Raw genomic sequence first — 20,095 nt, forward strand, 5'->3', positions numbered from 1 at the left:
ACATATGTATGTATGTATGTATGTATGTATATAAATCCTTTGAATTTGAGGGCCATGTAAAAATTAATTTTCTGAACTCTGGGCTGAAAGATGAAATTGTTCCCGACTGGCAGACTGGCACTAGTTGAAAACATTCCATTTTAATGACTTTCTGACAAGTTAAATCGCTGCAAAAATGAAATATTCACCAAGAATGCAGCTTGTCAGCTGGACTGATGTGAATCCACAATCTACAGATTTTTCATTTTGGAAAAGCCTTCAAAGTATGCTGTCACAGATGGCACATTCATAAGTCGCTTCAGCTCTGGTCACATTTAGACTTTTTAAGCTACCTAGTTTTCTGCAGCTTGACGAATTCAATACATATATTGAAAAGGTGAAAATAATATGTTATTTTAGATCTTTTAAACAAAGTTTGTGGTATTTTTACAAGACAATTAAATGGAGGCTTTTCAAATAATTTCTTTAGAAATGAAAATACTCCATTGAATTAGAATTACCTTTTTATAAATAGGTCTAGTTATGGTTCCAATGGACGTTCAGGTTATTTTGCCTTATTCACCTATCAAGGAATTGTGTTTGACTTTCTCATGGGCAGATACATCTAACAAAAAGTCAGTGTATTCCTCTAGTGCTGTAAAACTGGTGCTGACTGATAAAAAAATCATTGTTATTGCAGTAAGAATAATGATGAGCTATGACACCAAAATTGAAACAGTTAAACAGTGTTGCATTCCACATTCCTGGCTATGTATATACTTCTGAGGTCAGGGATATGAAATCCTATTGGAATTAATGAGAAATTAATCCTAATTAAAAACTTTGGAGAGCTCAATCAATTTTATTGCAAAACTGAAGTACAAACAGAGGATGTATTTTCCCTTACATATCTTTTTGTACCATAGGATTATATCAGAATTTTTTAATAGATAAGAAGTTTGGATTTGGACTGCATTGAGGTTTTTTTGCAGAATGGAAATTACTAAGATGCTGCCCCTTTTCTAGGTACCTTTTAACTTGGCAAAAATAATCTGATAAATGTGTACATTTGTGCATTTAGAAAGTATCAGTACAATCATTGAAAAATCTTTACATAGATACAGAAATTAAATATGGCATTTTTTCCAAATTGTCCTCATAGTAGATGATGCAGTTGGCTAAAAGAGTTCTTCACCAAATTTTATCAAATTGTTAACTGTGACTGTTCATTTAAAAAATTTAAAATAATTACAATTGTTGTGCCAGCAATTAATAAGAAAATGTGGATCCAATACAAATGTTTTGTGCATCATAGGAGATGCAGGCTACTTTATTGTTTAAACTACTCTGCCTTGATCTAAAGTTTGTATTGACTGAAAAATTAGTCTGGTCAACCTTTTGATTTAGGAATCAAAGGGAAATCAAATCAAAGGAAATTCTAGCATGCTGTAATTGCCTGATTGTTCTCATACAGAAATGTCATTCTGTTCGTATTGAAATAATATTTAACTTAGAGACAGGAAATACTGTACAGTTTAAAACATTGAATTTTTTATACTGAGATAGCAAACCAAGATCTTAGTTTATGAGACACACCCTACATCTGCATTCAGAACTGGTGTTTGTTTCATTCTCAGAGCAATTGTGTACTGCTTAAAATGACTGCTGTGCTGGAGTTATGATTCAATGTTTTATTTGAGTCCTAATTTCTAAGTTCTCTGCAAAGTGCGTTTAAAAAAATCTATGTTGTTAGGAATACCAGAGATAACTGCTGACCATCCAGAAGTTCAAGCCATGGTGGAAGAAGCCATGGAAAGTGCATCGTTCTCTGAAGATACAATGTCACCTGAAATACATGCCGAAGTACTGAAGGGAGCTATTGCAGAGGTGAGACTACAAGTACTATGCAGCAAAGTACAGTAGTTTCACGAATACAAGCCGCACGGATTATAAGCCGCACTTCCGGTGCCTCGACAATGTTGCTGTCTTTGTCAATAGATAAGCCGCACCCCGAATATTAGCCGCACTTTCGTTCGTCGCGAGAATCCATGCGCAGCTTTCACAAATTGGCCAATTAGTAACAGGATCGCGGCATAGTGGGGTTTACTGGCTCGGGGCGGGGCCAGGCAGGCTCGGCCCGCTCATGGTTGCCGACGGGGCCGGGTGGCCCAGCTCAGCGCCATGGCTCGGCGGGGCTGGCCGGGTGGTGCTGCCGCCGCCGCCGGGCTCGCTGGCCCCCCTCTCCCGTCAGCACTGCCCCACTGCCGCATTCGCTCGCCCAGCCGGCAGGGCTGCCGCCGCCGCCGCCAGGCTCGCCGGCCGCGCCGCGTTCGCTCGCCCGGCCGGCAGGGCTGACGCCGCCGCCGCCAGGCTCGCCGGCCGCCCCCTCCCGTCTGCACCGCCGCCGCGTTTGCTCGCCCTGGCCGGCACTGCAGGCCCCCGCACCGCTGGGCTCCCCCACGCTGCTGGCCCCGATTCTGCTGGGCTTCCCCCGCTGCCAGGCAGCCCCACCCGCCGGCCTTCCTGCTTCTGCCATGCTCCCCTGCACTGCTAGCCCCAGTTCTCCCAGGCTCCCCCGCCCTGCTGGCCCGGGCTCTGCCGCCCCCCCTGCCCCGCCCTGCTGGCTCAGGCTCTGCCGCCCGCCCCCCACAGTGCTGGCCCCGCCTCTGCCAGGCTTTCCCACCTCAGCCGGGGCCGGCCGGGCTCCAGCTTGGCTTGGGGCTGCCGCGGGCTCTCACTTCCGTGTTGGCAGCTTTTAGAATTTTGTTCATGTATTAGCCGCCCCGGAATATTGGCCGCACTTCCGGGTTTCCACCAAAATTTTGGTCAAATTGGTGCGGCTTGTATTCGTGAAATTACTGTACTTTTTTTATAAGAGCAACTTGTAACAGTTTATACATTATCCATATATTTTTTTAAATTTTCCATTTGAGAGATCCATTTCATTTATATCACATAGCCCAAAAGCTTACATAGGATTGAAGAGACACTGAGGAAGATCATGAAAGACAAATCTATTGAGGACTATTTTATTGTCCTTTATATATAATAAAAATATGTGTGTATATGTGTGTATATATATTCACACACTTATACAGAAATTATTTCTGTCTTGCAAATTACCTGAGCTGTAAAATGTTAATGACTGGAAGAATTATCTGAGAGATCACTGTCTGCTTGCTCTATTCTTATATTTTTAGTCACTATTAAAGAGGTGAACACCAGATTGTAAGAGTTTGAAAAGAATTGTTTATAAAGATTTATCCAAAAATCTCAAAATGTTTTAAATTTGTTCAATGGTATGTAACTATTGAAACTGGAATGTAAATTCTTTATAGGCAAGCTTAAAATATCACTATTACATTAGTCTCTTCTCATTTAAAATGTCTTTTATTTCATTCGGATAGATAAAGTTATAAGTGTCTTACTTTTTACTGAAATGACAATAAGGAAAAATCATAACATTTAGAAAGTAATTTTGTATTGTGTAGTCTTTTTTGTACAGCTGACTTAAGTCTCTTTATATTCCTGAATGTGACATTTTCTAACAGCTTATGCAGGCGAACAAAGACAGGTTTCCTGGTGCTTCAAAAACAGGAGGGTGGGTGGTGGATAACTACCCTCTGTCAGAAGACCACTGGTCAGCTTTATCAGAGAAGGGACTTCTACCTGACACTGTTGTCTGTCTGAAGGATACACAAAAAGATGGTTAGTAAATGAATCCTAATGCAGCTTTATGTTTTCTTTTTTTTTTCTGCGTTGATATTTGTATATAAAACATACTTATGAGAAAAACTAGAGGTTATGTCCCATTTATAAAGCTTCAGGGGTCTAGAGAAGGAATAATCCTGTGAATCAACAAGAGTACGACCGTTTCTTACAATTTAGAGTAAGGGAATTGCACAGAATTTAAAACAGGAATGCTTTGCTATAACACTAAAGAAGATTCCTCCTATTTTTAATCAGTTTTCAATTTTCTCCTATTTACAACCAGCAGGAAATACCAGTAGACTCTTCTAGTGTCTAGATTTTTGTATTTGGCTGGCTGGCTGGCCACCACCTTGTGATGTGGCTGTTGGTCAAATTTCTCTGCTTTGGTTTTCCCATTTGCAAAATCAGGTTAGAGGTAGGAAATTTCTCAGCTTGAGAGAAAAGGCAAGGGAGGAAATACTTGTAAGCAGGTGTATCCTGTTCTCCATTCTTGGATCCAAAAAACCCTAGTAGCTTCCTACCCAGATGGATGCAATAGCTTAGTATCCATGAATTCAGAGTAAGGGATTTTTACTTCATTCTTTCAAGCCAAAAGGAAGGTTGGCACCAGGCATCTCTAACTGAACACAGTCCTGTAGTGTTAAAAGTTTGTCAGATCATGTCTTCATGGATTGTATCTGCTTGATTCATACCACACCACAAGTTTAATTGACCTTTGGCAATGTTTGATCATTACCTGTACATTATCAAAAGGTCTTTCAGTGGCAGAAGCTTCCATTGAAGAAAGGCACGATGGATCGATTCACATATAGTTCAAGAAAATTCAGTAGATGCCCAGCATTGGAATCAGTCCAGAGATCTTTTCAAACCCTTGTCCCTCAATATAAAAAGTCAAACTGATAAAATCAAAGTTACACAGTTTAGTCAGAACAGATTCCTTATTTCAAAAGCCCCAAACTTTTCAGAAATATGTCAACTGATCAGCAAATCATCCTCACAACTCAGGAATTGTACCTAAACTACTTAGTTACATAGATTTGTAACTGAAATTTTGTAACTAAAAGTGTTTCAGTGTGGCCAGAGCTCATACACAGACTAAATACTGGCTGAACATTTCTGTGAGAAAGTTCTAGATCCAGTGTTTGTCAGAAAATCATATTTGCAGAAACTGTCATTCAAGACTTCATCCCAGACACTTTCGGAAAGAACCTAGGGGCAAATTGCATTTTCATGCCTCATCTTTGCTTCCCAGCCATTCCAAGCTTACTGAAATGTTAATGAACCTGGTTTCTGGGACAGAGTGCATTGTCCTTTCATATAACCACAAAAACCATCTTCTTCTTGTAGCTGGCATATGTCAATACTGTGTGCTAAGTAATAAACATCAGGGTTCTATCTCTAGAGTGTACTGCAGGGAGAGCACTGAGGTGGGAGACATTCTTTCAGAATTACATTAAATTTCTCTTCACTTCTCAGAATTTGTCAAATTAGTGAATTAGCTGGATAGAAGAAAAGGTTGTCTCATCTTCCCTGTAAGGTTTTAATCTAGATCTGACATTTTGGAAACACATAATTCTTCATGATAACCATGTTGAAAACTGGTCAGTAACTTCTCCTATTTTTTTTTTTTATTTATTTTGTGAAGGAAAGAATTTGGGAATTCATTGCAGAGGCTTTCAAATTAAGGCCTCTCTAGAGCCTTCCTATTATGTGCTTCCTTCCTGCAGTATACACCTCTCTGCCATTTCCACTAATTCTCAAAACCTAGCTCTGAATTACTTGCTGTAATCTGAACAACCTATTTTATACTCCTGTTAGTATAAAAATTTGGCTAGAAAATGTAGCTTTTTGCTTATGGATACATTTCCTTGAATTTAGCTGTTTCACTTTATTATTTTTATTTGCACAATTGTGTTGACTCTCTACTTGATTCCTTTCTGTCATTTAAGTAATCATGCAGTTGTGAAGTTGACATTTTCAAAGCATGTGAGACATTACATTGTAAGCTGTTCCCTGACCTAGTCTAAACTCTCATAAGTCCGCTGATGAAAATGGGTTTCAGCCACACAGCCATATATAAATCAGTAGAGTTCCTAGTAGGAACAGCATATTCTTCATGTCTGCTGACCAGCTGTAGTTGTAGAGGTATGTACATTGTTTGTATTTTTATTTGAATGTTTTTCATTTGTTTTTTCATGGCTTTCTTTGTATGCTTTAAATAAAATAAATGTCAGAGTAACACAAGATATAGATAAGTATAAGATAAATAATTTCAGTTCTGTCTCCCTTTTTATAGCTTTTATAACCTTCCATTATCCCAGATTCAGTTTTTTAGGTGCTTTAAATTAAAAAAAAGCTCTAAAACTGTAGAAATCAACAGTGTGATAACATTTCAGTGGTATATATGCTTTTTTGTTAACTTTAAAAGAAAGTTATCAATAACTTAATAAATGGTATTCCTAACCCAATGATTTCAGTTTTATACAGATGCATTAAAGTCATGTAATTGTGCTGCAGGAGCCTGTATACTACGCAGAGCATACCTAGCAAGTAGGAATGAAAGTAATTCTAAGGTTTTGGAAAGACCAACTGATGAAGCATTAGAAAGGAAAGAAGATGATGCAAGGTAAAATATTCTAAATACCTGAATGTGTATAATGAGAGCAAGAAAATTCTAGCCTCCATTAGCCTTCCATTAGTCCAACCTTTTAATACAATGAATCAATAACATTTTGGATAATAAAATATGTTTGGGGTTTTTTTACACCCCAAATTGTATTTCCATATCTTTACATTTAATATATCTCCAACTTGCTTTGGTAATATTTGTAAAGGTCTTAAATAAACTTTTATTTACAGAGAAGGAATGGAAGAAACACTGACATCAGAGGAAGATCAGTCTCCAGCTGCTGCTGAGGAGAAAGGTGACAGTGTGTATCATTTGAATTCTGATCTAATTATGTGTTTCAATCATTTAGTGGTTCGATTTTCCAGTTTTGATTTCCTTTATACATTTAGCATCTAGAAAAATAACTTTTTGTTACTGTCTTCACTGATGAGGGCACTCATTTCTTTGTGTCATTCCTCATAGATGTTACAGAATAGAGATTGTTTCCATTAAATCAGCCAGCACTGTTGCAGTTTTCAATAAATCCAAAGGATGGGACTGTATCTCTTCTAGTAACTTTTCTAAATGGTTTATTAACTGTCTCAAAACCACTCGTAAAAAATCTGTAACTCTTTAAAAGTTACAACACGCTGCTGGAAGTTAGTCAACAGTTAATGAGAAAATCACAAAATCGTCTGATTTTCTCATCTACCTCTTGTAAGTTCAGCCTGAATTAATGAAAAGGGAATGGAAATCAGTTCAGCAGTGGCTCTCTTAACATGCATTAGCAATTGCTCAATCTGATAGCAGCATACATTATGAAATGCTGAATTCAGAAGCCCAGTAGAGGTGAAGCTGCTGCAGCTCCGTGTCCCTAGGACCATGCAATGAGTCTGAGCATATATTCCCATTTCCCCTTTCATCCTCTTCTTACTCTATTATCCGTGCTAGTTCCTCTCCAATCCACTTTGATCCTTCCTTCTCCTCACCTTTGGTCCTCTTCAGAAAAGCTTCTTAATATTCTAAATCTCCCACAATCCCAAACTGCTTTTCCCAAGACATCCCTTAATGAATCTCATGCCCTGTAGGCAGTAATACACCTCAGCCAGAGCTTCTGGGGCTGACCCATCTCAACAGGTTTCACACCCAGAGAGTGCCTTCATGATCATCTTCTAATGGCCCTGAGGGGTGTCAATTCAAGGTTATATTTGTTGTGATTAAGTTTTGGGGCTTCATCTACCTGTCATTGTTTCTCCCCTCCTATGTGCTTATGGCAATTAGTCTTTAACAATGTAACTTAACACCATAAAATATAATGGAATTCCATGTGTTACATGGGGTTTCCCATCTGGTAACAGCATTAATAAAGCATTCTGGGTAAAGTTGTTCTTACTTTGTTGCTTTCTATATTGACAGAACCACATGTTTTTTTTGTTTCCTGTAAAGGTCCTACTGTTGTATCAGAATTGTGTTATACTTAGTTTCCAGCAGAGAAAATATAATTGTCCTAGGCAGAAGTGAATTATCTGTGAGGAGTGAGATTTTGGCAGCAGATCAGCTGTCACAAATAGGCTGGATTTTTGCACCTCAGACTCTGTCAGTTGGATTGAGGTTTAGAGTTAGTTCCAGTTAGTTTCAATGGTTTGAACCTTAATTGCCCAAAAGGCTGCAGGGTTTTACTTTCCTATTTGCCTTCTTTAATCATTGCCTAGTTTCTTAGAAAAATGTTTCTGTCTGATTTGGATCTGCTGTCACAACGAATTACCATGGATGAATATTTGTCTCTATGGTAAGAAGTAGGCTGGGGACTTTATAAAAGAAAGAATATTTTCTTTCTCTACTATGTGGTCTCAAGATTTCCCATTCATGGCCTAAATTATCACCCAAGGCCTGGAGATTAAATTAAAAAATGAAGTGCTTGTATTCCCACTTTCTTTTTTTTTTAAGGGTCTAGAGTGCTATTACTGTCTTTCAAACATAACATACTGATTTCTATAAAAAATTGCTATGGCTGAGCTTAAATTCTGTATTACCAGTATGTCTCACATACATTTTCTTTCCTTACCTAGCATTTATTTTACTTATATATAACAAGGCCTAAGTTGTAAAGGTGATATAAGACAGACTGAATAAGATAGTATGCTTTTAATTTGTAATGAGGTAACATTTCATCTACTCTGTGAAAAAATACTGTAGCTTTCTAGGGTTCTTTAAATTGCATGTAAGCTTTAAAAAAAATCCACATTCTAACTTTCTATTGTTCCTAGTAAAACCTATAGCTCTTCTCCGAAGTGAATGAATCCTATAGTATTAAATAAAAAGGCTTCTACAAAGATACTTCGTCGTCTGCATCTCAAATAACAAAGTTTATGGTAGTTTTGAATATCTAACTAATTTTGATCTGAGTACATCAAAACATTTATTAATTATAGAAGCAATAATGTCATCGTCTCAAGATGTGTTAAGTCCTCGTTCAGAGAAAATCATGTTTTCCTACACCTACATTTTCTTTCAATAATCAAACACTGACTCACCAAAACACTTGAGTCATGCTGCTCTTAGTCTGACTTTATTTTATTTCACATGTAGTGCCATCAGCACATTGACTGCAGCTTTTCTCCCATGTGACCTGACTTTACACCAATATAAATGAATATTCACAGTTCACTTGTTCACAGTTTGTTGGCTTTTTATAATATATAGCAGTTATAACATAAAAATTACAGCTCAGAAAAATACTCCTGAGCCCAAATCATACTCTTTTGGTCTCTCATACATGGTATCCTATGGGAGTGGCTCAAAGCTGCACCTGGAGAAGCTTTGATTGGGCATCAGGAAGTGTTTCTTTACCAAGAATGTGGTCAAACACCAGAACAGGATTCCTAGAGATGTGATTGATGCCCCAAGCCTGACAGCATTTAAGAAACATTTAGGAAATGTCACTAATAACATGCTTTAACTTTTGGTCAACCATGAGTTGCTCAGTTGATGAGCAGTAGATGATCATTGTAGGTCCCTTCCAAGTGAAACAGTTCTATTCTATTCTGAACTATTCTAATAGATTTTTTTAATGTCAGTGGAATCTGGGACTGCTTCTGCACTGATCATATTCAAGCTTATAATGTCTGTGTCTAAAAGGAAAAAATGGTTCCAGTAATGAACAAGGTACTTACATGTGTCTTAATGAGAGTAAAAGTAACTGAAGAAGGAGACTTCACATAAATCTAACAAATGTATTTAAGTGAGTTAAGAAGCTAAGTTCAGTGCTGAAATGTCTGCTAATGATAGAAATCAATTTATGTGGTAACTCTTGCTTGTAATGTCTAGCTGAAAATTATAGCCTCATATATTTTTTTCATGTCCTTTGACATAATTATTCTGAGGGGTTTTTTTTCAGAAATTTCTTACTTTATTTAAGCATTTTTGCAGAAGCTTTGCATTAGCATCATTGTATTTATACTAGGAGACAGCTGTATCAATTCATGAGACTATATTTCAGCTATTGTAGAGGAGTTCTCAGCTTCAAGCAGATCTTTGGGTTAATTCCAATCTTCCCAAAGTAATATTTGGCATATTCTTTTTCTGCCACATTTCTGCCAGAGATTGCTTCCTTTCTATAGCAAACTCAACTGGAGCACACATGCTTATGCCTCAGTAGCTCAGGCTGGTGTGTCTGTGCTGCTCTTGCTATTTGAGCAGAAGTTCTTGGCAAAAATAAATCAGTAGCTGGGCTGATAATTCCAGATGTCACCTCTCATGCTTGTGCTTTCACAGCTGTTAAGACCAGTATTAGTTATAAACTCTTTAATATTACATCTCAACTCTTTAATATTGATCTCCTATCTCATTACAGATGGACAGTTGAATCAATACCCTTCTCTTAGGCTTTTATTCTATGTTCTTGCTGTTTTATTTTTATCGTCATGTTAAATGCAGTAAGATATTTGAAACAACAGCAAAAAAGAATTAAAGCTGTTCATGTCAGTGCATTTCCTGTTTAGTCTTTGAAGATAAATGTTTTTTGGAATCAATTGTAATTTTAACATTTAGCAGGCAGATGATGTGTGCTCAGTCCTACAGCCTCTAAATGTATTTCCTTTGTTTTTCTTGCCTGACTTGCATCCTGATTTGTGTTTTCCCCTACCTTTAACTGGAATCTTTTCAGTGAGAGAGTTTGGACAAGGACAGTTTATTAAACTGGAGATGAGAGATTCCGAATCACTTGTACTGCAAACTTCAAAGTAGGCTCTTGTGATATTACCTTCACAGTTTGTTCAGTCTTGGAGCAAAGCTGCATGATCTTCAAAGCCACTTTCTGCCGTCCTTCATAAATCAGATGTGATAATTGCATTTTAATACTTGTAATCCCAGCATTTTAGGCAGAGAAATTTCAAAATTTGAAAAACAGAAAAGTTAAGAACAGCTTCCTCAATTAAATTGCAAATACCTTCAGTTCTTAAGTTCTTTTTAGTCTCTCATTCAGATAAATAAAGACTAAAGAATATTGGTGAACAACTATGCAGTGTTTTGCAGAAAAAAGAACAAAAGCCTATGATTAGAGCTATCGGTCTTTCTGAAAGCTCTTGTCACTTTCTAAACATAGTAAGAGAAAGGACATTGTCTTAATTTACTTCACTTAATGTCTGTCCATCTGTCCTCCTTGACCCTATCCAGTATCAGTCTTGCAAATGAAATAGAACCATAAGCTAATGAAAAGATATATGAAACCTTGGAACAGCTTCCTCTCACAAAGCCCTTTGAAGGCAACTCATCTTTAATGGAGATGGTCTGCTTTAGTTTTTAAAATATATATTTTAGCTTTTATCTGCTAGAATTTTTAGAATATTTTAAAGAACAAACCAGAAATAAATAAAATATAAACCATTTTATTTTGATAGAAAGTTATTAAATATACATGTTTTTATGCACTAGAAAGAATCGACTTTTTCTGTAAGCCAAAGTTGTCTTTCCAAATAAAAAAAATCAGTATATACAATATAAGTTTGTTTACTGAGTACATTTCACTGTAACATGCTGAAGATTATTTGGCAGTGTATTTATAACTAAGAAATGAGAAGTCTGTATAAACAAACTACAGTCTATTTTAAAAAGACAACTGAAAATATATTCATAATGAAATACAGAACAGTTCCAAGAAATGAAAGTATCCCTGTTACCATGTAATTAGCCTTTCCGTTTATTTTGATAGTTAAGCTCTAATGAAGAAGGCATGCTGGCTTCTGGTGTGTCTGTGTCAGCTTTGGCTGTGTTTCAATGGGGAGAAAAGAATGACTTTTTCATCCTTTTGATGTTGTTTATGGACTAAGGGAAGAAAAAGTCACAGATACTTAGATATTCAAGGCTCTTTTTCCCCAACAATTCATTTAGTGAATGCGGAGGCAGAAAGCCTTCGAGGATTGTTTGTCTCTATGGTAACTATGCTCAGTAAAAGCACAGAAGATGCAGAGCAAAAGAATATGAGAGATTGGCATATAGGCATTACCTACAAAAGCCTAAGATTTAAGGCTGGGGAAGATTGTTTCCTATCACCACTGTGATAAGGAAATTAAATTAAGAATAATACTGCTAGGTAGAAGGCCACCTCCTTGAACAGAAAGTTGTTTGCATTTATATAGAATTTGTTTTTAAACCACTGCTGTCTTTTCATGTATTTTTCTTGACTATGTTTTTAATTAAAAAAAAAATCTTCTCACCGTAAATAACCTCTCTGAGCAAAGTTATTATAATTTATACCTAATGACAAAGGTACAGCTACCTTACTTGGTCCCTGAGACAACCTAAATGTCAGGGAGGCAACATTTTTGTCATAATAAGGTTCAAATACCTGAACCAAAACCAAATAAGGTTTGGGTTGTCTGATTTTTGGTCTATCTCTTTTCACTGGAAATGTAAATCTCTTTTCTTTTATTACTTCTCCCCTCTTTCCAGGGGAAAGTTTCTGCAGTTCACTTAGACCTGGATAATCTATTTAAAAGTTCTGTAAGTATGCAATAATTGATGCTGGATATGTTTCCTAAAGCAACAAAACCTTCTGGATTGAGATATTCTGCTGGAATTATGTATCTAAAGTAGCAAAACAAAGCTGGAACACATGCTGGTCCATCCTTTGCTAAATATGGCCTATCAGGAGAGGTAACATGAATTGTAAGTGCATCTGAGATAAAGGTCATCTGAACTACAGTAGTTTCACGAATACAAGCCGCACGGATTATAAGCCGCACTTCCGGTGCCTCGACAATGTTGCTGTCTTTGTCAATAGATAAGCCGCACCCCAAATATTAGCCGCACTTTCGTTCGTCGCGAGAATCCGTGCGCAGCTTTCACAAATTGGCCAATTAGTAACAGGATCGCGGCATAGCGGGCTTTACTGGCTCGGGGCGGGGCCAGGAAGGCTCGGCCCGCTCATGGTTGCCGACGGGGCCGCGTGGCCCAGCTCAGCGCCACGGCTCGGCGGGGCTGGCCGGGTGGTGCTGCCGCCGCCGCCGGGCTCGCTGGCCCCCCTCTCCCGTCAGCACTGCCCCGCTGCCACGTTCGCTCGCCCGGCCGGCGGGCTGCCGCCGCCGCCGCCGGGCTCGCCGGCCGCCCCCTCCCGTCTGCACCGCCGCCGCGTTTCCTCGCCCTGGCCGGCACTGCAGGCCCCCGCACCGCCGGGCTCCCCCACGCTGCTGGCCCCGATTCTGCTGGGCTTCCCCCGCTGCCAGGCAGCCCCACCCGCCGGCCTTCCTGCTTCTGCCATGCTCCCCTGCACTGCTAGCCCCAGTTCTCCCGGGCTCCCCTGCCCTGCTGGCCCGGGCTCTGCCGCCCCCCCTGCCCCGCCCTGCTGGCTCAGGCTCTGTCGCCCACCCCCCACACTGCTGGCCTCGCCTCTGCCAGGCTTTCCCACCTCTGCCGGGGCCGGCCGGGCTCCAGCTTGGCTTGGGGCTGCCGCGGGCTCTCACTTCCGTGTTGGCAGCTTTTAGAATTTTGTTCATGTATTAGCCGCCCCGGAATATTGGCCGCACTTCCGGGTTTCCACCAAAATTTTGGTCAAATTGGTGCGGCTTGTATTCGTGAAATTACTGTACTCTATTAAGTGGATTCATTGCCATATTCAATATTATGTCTCAAATGATGAGATGATGATGCAAAATATTCATTTAAGTCTCTTGTTCTGCTTGTATATTTTCAAAATGTTATGACCTACTGAGAACTCAGAGGTTTTTAAAGGGCTGGACTGTAAGATGATCTGTTGAAAGCCAGATCCAGACAGCCGTCATCCCATCTTCTGTGTGTTACTGCTGTGAATAGGGCTGTGGTTCACAAGGCAGCACATGTGATTTCTGCAGTGTGACTGTGCCTGGGATAACACGTGCCAGCAGCACTTAGTGTAACCCAGTTATTAATGTATCCTTTCCTTCTTTTCTTAAAATCTGTGTTCTTAAGGGAGTCATCATTACATATTGCATTAGAGCTGCCCAAATTTAAGCAGGTTTTATCTGGCTAAATCTCTGTCTCATTTGGAACATATCACTGCAGAATGCAACATAATTAATGGTACCATTTGGACATAATCTTTTAATGTGCATAAAAAGGTATGTTTATGTTCCTATTTAGAATCATGGCAAGAGGCAAAAATGTCATTGCAGGGTATATGTAATGACATACATAGAATGAATGTCTAGTTTAGTAAAATGCAAGTGTTTGTAAGCCTTTTCAAGGGAAAACATTACTTCTAATTCAAGATCAAACTATTTGAAATCTGCAAGGTGTTTCTCCTTAATGATATGCCCTTTTGCACTTTGACTTATGTTTAGACTAATAATCAGATAAGAGGAAGGTTAGCCACTAAGGTGTCAGGTCTAATAGTTTTGTTGTTCAAATCTAAAAAAAGGCAGGGGGGAGATGCATTAAATATTGCTTGTTATAAAAGATCACAGAAATTTGTCAAAATGCTTATTTGTTATTAGTTTTGCAGTTTATCTTGACTGTGCAATGGTATTGCTGGAGCAGGGGCTGAGCCCTGAGGGCTGACAAGGGGTCCTGGGCTGTGGGCAGGTGGGGGGAGCTCCAGGGGCTGGATGAGGACAGCCAGGCCTGGGAGTGCCCTCCACACCCTGAGCCTGCACATAAATTGCTATAGAGAGCCCAACTTGCTTCAAACCTCAGTTAATCTTGTATATAGTTAAGATAAATGGTGGTATTGAGAGAATAAAAGTTTCAACCTCAAAAATAAAAGAATTAAATTATTAAAAGCATCTAAGTATTTAGAAATTTTACATATTTCTAGAAGGCTACACATTGTGCCACAGACCCTTAAGAAGATGTAGACATTGCAGTACCCAAAACTCCCATGCTACCTCTAAAGTGCCTGATTTCATGTATGGACTAAAGGGTTGTAGAAATAGGCACAGGTAGCAAACTATAGTGGGCCATGAAGGAATTTCAAAACAAAGTGTATTAGAAACGTTCCTCGTTCTGAAGGCGCTCGCATATCGAAGCTGATATTGGCACTTTGAGCTGCTTTTGAGGTGATGCTTTAGTTGGTAGAATGTTACACAAAAATTGGGCAGCATCTCTACTCTGACCATTAAGTTTCGATCTGTTTCCTGCCAAACCTTACTGGTACCTAATCAATGAAATCCAGCTACATTATACACTTTTTGGCTCTATTTTGGAAAATTAAACGTGTCATGTGCAAATTTCTTTAACAGTCGAAAGGGGAGATTTAGAGATACTTGGTTCTGGGAGGAAATGTGTTTTCTTAATGAAGAAAATTGTAACGGAGCAATCTAACCCTTCATAACCCAGAAAAATTGTTCGGATTTTTCAGAGTGGGACAAACTCAAAATGTATGTTACATTGTTGCAATTTGACAGAGCAAACATTGGCCTTCTTAATGCCAGAAAATTACCACAAAGCATTGGGGTTTTAATGTTTTGAGGTTTTGTATTTTTGAGAAAGTAGTGAAAGCTTTTCACATAAAAGGCATTACGAAAGACTTTTTAATTTTCAGTAATATCTCTCCTTTGTTCATGTAGGAAGTTACATAAGGAAGAACAGTAGTAATAGTCCTTTTTATGTAAAAAATCAGTAGAAGTTCATTGAAAAAGGCTGAGCATGTTGTTATTTGTGTCAAAATCTGTTCTTACTCTTTCAAACTAAAAATAAGACAGGAACAACAAGAGAAGGGGAAAATTTTGGTGAAATAGAAAATCATTCCATTCACTGATACAACTTTTTCTTCATTTCTGGCAAGAATAAAACCACATCACATTGCTGCTGCCAGTGACAAGGTCTTTATGGTGTCATATAGGCACTTGGGTATCGTCTTCTAGCTGAGATAGGACTTTGTCTCTGGACTTTCAGGGTCTAACAGTGTATGACTGGATAGTAATTTCAGTTTTAATGTGTCAATATCAAGTTTTTTATTCCATATCTGTTGTCAATATCAAGTTTTTAATTCAACATCAGCTGTCAACATCAAGTTCTTAATTCTATCTCTCTTCTTCAGCGAGAAATTGTGCTGGAAGAAACTAACCCCTTATTTATTTGCTCACAGAGTATGACAACACATTTGGTATGGTTTTGTCATGTTTACAATGTGTAGTACCTTTGACTTTCTTATTTATATTAATGCATCCTTTCAGTCTCTAACTTCTGCCTGCTTTCCATGAAACAGTTAGGAAACAGGCTGGGACTGACCGTGAACAACAGACACTACAAATTTCTGCATGTTTCTTAAGAGATTAAAGTATTCTTTCTTTCTTAATTGCTTAACAAGTGATTGTACACAGACGTGGCTTCATTAAAGCCAGAATTTCCTCTGAGAGTTTCCCAGTTTCAGTATTTACAGAGGGAAGTCATGATAGGATTTTTTAACTTTATTTTCATTTATTTTTTCAATAAAATTTTTCCTATACTGTCATGAGGTATGATTGTATGAAGTCATACATTATCTAATTATTATGTCAAAAGCTGTTCATCATTAAATCATAATTTTTAGATTAAAGTATTCTGTATTATATTTCTTTGCAGAAAGAGTCATATTTATTTTGAGTGCTGATTTAAATAACCATATGCAAATATAGTTCAGCAATTTGACCTCATTTATTTTCCTGGAGAAGCCTCAGTGTATAGAGTATCAACATAATTAAACTGGGAGTTTACAAAGTGTCTTTGTAAACTACTAATATGATAATTCATAGTTATGGGGAGGAATAAGCATTAAAAAAGTATGCCACCATATTTGAGCAATATAAAAATAGTCCTAAAGCATAATGATAGTTTTTTATTGTAAAACATTTTAGAGGAGCATTTTACATGATTTGATTTTCAGAAATCATGCAACCTGTGTTTGCAGAGGATGGTATTCCAGATACAGAAGAAATGAAAACAATTAAAGCGAAGATTGACCTTTTCATGAAGGATTGGAAAAAAGTGGAATCAGAAATCAAGGAGTCATCTCAAGTTCGGGTTGTTCTTTTAGAGATTGCTGAGCAAACACCAGAAAGCCTGCTTAATCAAACCGTGCAGGTTATGGAAAGTAAGTAATACTGTTTATGTGACTGGCACTTAAACTATCAAGAGGGATTTTGGATAGCTCATGTGATAAGCATATTAGGGAGTAGGTTATACTCAGTTTGATATTGCTGATATGAAGAGGGTCATACTGTGTTCTCTGGATCAGTTGAAAAGCACAATAGCAGCCTTTCAGACATCTGAGAGTGGGACAAATATATAAATTTTAAATATATATATAAAATAAGACTATGCAAATAGGTGCATAATATCTCCCTAAACACTCTGAAAGCACATTTCCACATGCCAGGATACTGGTTTGAGAAATGGACAGATGGTGAAGGTTCACTAATGTACAATATTCATTGGGTTAGTGAAACTTTCAGGATGTGTAATAATCTCTCCTAACCACCTGTATAGACTGTATTTCAAGACTGAATTCTACATAAAGTTTTTTTAATTAATATTTCTTTCGCAAATTACATTTCTTTTGTGTGGTCTTGCAGAATTTTGAGCACTGGATAAATAGTGCTATGTTTTCCCTATTATCACTACAAATCAAGCGTTTTATTAACCAAAACATCTATTGTGCTGGCTCTATAATAAACTGAAATTGGAGTGGTGATTCTTCCCAACAAGTAAAGGGGGAAAAAACCTGTTGCAAACACTAATGGTACTATCTGCAAGTGCTTGTGTAATACTTTTGTAATACAAGTTCCCATTGTGAAAGACAATTATTTCAACCAAAAACAACCTGTAGAATTTCTGTTTTTGGAGGAGGAAATATATTAATTTCCACATCTGGGGAGAACATTTTGTCCAGTGAGTAGAAGAAATGCAAGATGCAGTTGGCATTATTTTCTTCCATGTATGCGCTTACTTTTATGGACAAAGAGAATATATTCTGGTATAGCCAAAGGATAACTATTGAAACGGAAAAAAACCGATCTAACCTTTACAGAACCTTTTAAATATTATGGCTGGGAATTATCTGTTGAAGACTTAGAGGAGGAAGCACAAGATCTGGCTGCTGAAGAGGAAAATGAGGAAGAAGAAGATGAAGAGGAAGGTGAAGAAGAAGAAGAAGAAGAAGAAGGGGAAGGGGAAGAAGAGGAAGAAGTAAGCATGCCAGTTTTATCTCTTTATGCTCTTATTATAACTCCTGTATTTTCAGTTTGAACATAACCTCAGAGAAGTCAGATTTTGCCTGATACTGATTTTTTTGATCCTTCTTACAGAACAAATATTAGCATGTGTTTCAAGAACACTTCCACTACATTTCTGTGTTGTGGCTGATAGTAGTTTTACTACAGCAAGAAGCTCAAATATCCCCGTGCTAGTAGAGAGAATGACTGTATCTAGTTTTGCCAGATGGCAAGGAGAGGTTTTATTAAAGAAACAAATGTGAACTTTGATTTCTGTCAGCTAACAATGATTCCATGAGCCATCATGTAAACATCAGAAGATGCAGAGTCCTGTTCCATTTCAGCTATTGATAATTTTCACACACACACTTTAATGAAATTAGAGGTCTAGTTTTCTATCTTTGTCCTATATTGGAAGATTCCCATCCCCAGATTTTAACAGTACGGGATATCCATAGATTGTACTAGAACTGTATTGAATAGATTTTTTAGAAATTAACTTTACTGGATAAGTAATCTGACTTCATAACACCAGCTCTCATTGTGTTTTCTGAAGAGGTCTACATCTAAACAGAAAATGAGTTTCAAGAACACAAGAGGAAAAGATTTTATCATAAATACTTCTACCCTAACTTTGGTCCTCAATGGCTAACTATGATATTCATTATATTTTGAATTTAATTATTTTCTCAGTAATTCTCTTGGACAGTTTGTTTTCTGACTCAGAATCTTAAATGTGTGTATTTTCATAGACATATTTTCAGCATACAAACTGTTTTGAGAATACCATCCTTATACAATTCTCAGTTAACGCATTTGGCGTTATTTAACCTGATCAACCTAATCTAAGTAATTAGAGTTCTTTAAAATGTTCTTATTTTCAGGATGAAGAAACAATTAAGCAAAAGAAAAGGCACATGGGAGACACAAAACACTTTTGTCCAGTCAGTCTGAAAGAGAACTTTGTCCTCTACCCTGGACTCCAGGAACATGCAGCTAAATATAAAGAAAAGATTTATTACTTTTCAACTTCTGAGAACAGAGATAAATTTTTGAAGAACCCTGAGGAGTATGTGGCTCACAGTGAACCACTACAAGTGAGAATATTAAAAAATTATTTAAAGCAGATAATAGCAGATTAAAACAACTACTTTACATTCCCATTAAGATTTGTTTGCTATGGCTGATTTTTTTTTCTATGTAACAATACATTAGGCAAGTCCTTGAAGTGATTTTAAATGTAAACTTGAATTAACACATTGAATTAAAGATGCAAATACAGCAGAAAAAAAGAAGATTATAAAGGCTTACAATTATCTTAAAATGGTTTAACAAATGACACACATTGGGGGATTTTTTGTAACTTGAAAAACGGTAAAAGAACAGAAGATTTACCAGATTTATCTAATGAAGTTTCATTTTTACCTGCTGATAGTAGGGCAGTAGATTTGTTTGGGTTTTCAAGAGGGCAGGTAATTTAGTTATAACAGCAACAGAAAGTCTGGAAAAATTAAAATACAAAAGTTTATGACTGTTTATGGTGGATCTTTGTATAATGATATTTTGGAAGTGAAAAGCAGTAGGGAGTGGGTGCACTATACATTCCAAAATGTTACAGAATATTCCATTTTTTTCTACAGGCTCCTCCTTTACGGGTGTGTTTACTTGGGATTCATGGAGCAGGTAAAAGTACTTGTGCACGACAGATAGCAGACAAATTAGGCATTTTCCATATTCAATTTGAAGAATATCTACAGGAATTGATTCTACCCAAAACTAAAAGGAAAGTTGGGCCCTCTCTTGATGAAGATAATGAAGATGACTATAAAATACCAGAGGAACTGGAAGACTTCTCCCAGACCATAACTGAAACTGAAAAAGAAAAAACCAAACAGGTAATAATAATCTTTTATACATCCATACACAAAATAACTGTTTTCAAACAAGAATAGAAATTTCCTATAAGATCATAAAAATTGTAACATTATTTTAAATTAAATGCTTGATTAAATTTGGAAATTATAGTTCTTGAAAATGTTCTATAAATATCACAAACATTCTTCAAAACATTTTCAAGATTTATATACAGGTTTTCCTAAATAGTAGATATGGATGCTAAATGCCCAATGGATGA

At 37.5% G+C, this 20,095-nt stretch overlaps 1 protein-coding gene across 2 annotated transcripts in view; it reads left to right on the forward strand.

The window, feature by feature from the left end:
• Positions 1-3,608: 3,608 nt before the first annotated feature.
• The window catches only part of LOC116993577 (zinc finger and BTB domain-containing protein 24-like), a 52,872-nt gene continuing 36,385 nt past the window's right edge, over positions 3,609-20,095 (forward strand). Inside the window, exons 1-7 of one of the 2 annotated variants that reach the window (XM_033054361.2) lie at positions 3,609-3,687; positions 6,168-6,316; positions 6,550-6,620; positions 16,635-16,841; positions 17,778-17,935; positions 18,846-19,058; positions 19,602-19,856. In XM_033054361.2, coding sequence (XP_032910252.1) covers positions 3,685-3,687; positions 6,168-6,316; positions 6,550-6,620; positions 16,635-16,841; positions 17,778-17,935; positions 18,846-19,058; positions 19,602-19,856 — 1,056 coding nt within the window. In that variant the 5' untranslated portion in view covers positions 3,609-3,684. Of the gene's footprint in view, positions 3,688-6,167; positions 6,317-6,549; positions 6,621-13,790; positions 13,891-15,809; positions 15,876-16,634; positions 16,842-17,777; positions 17,936-18,845; positions 19,059-19,601; positions 19,857-20,095 lie in introns of those variants that run through there. The other variant, XM_033054362.2, reaches the window with a different exon arrangement.

Source organism: Catharus ustulatus, chromosome 3 (assembly GCF_009819885.2).
Source record: "Catharus ustulatus isolate bCatUst1 chromosome 3, bCatUst1.pri.v2, whole genome shotgun sequence".
NCBI classification, from domain to species: Eukaryota; Metazoa; Chordata; class Aves; order Passeriformes; family Turdidae; genus Catharus; species Catharus ustulatus.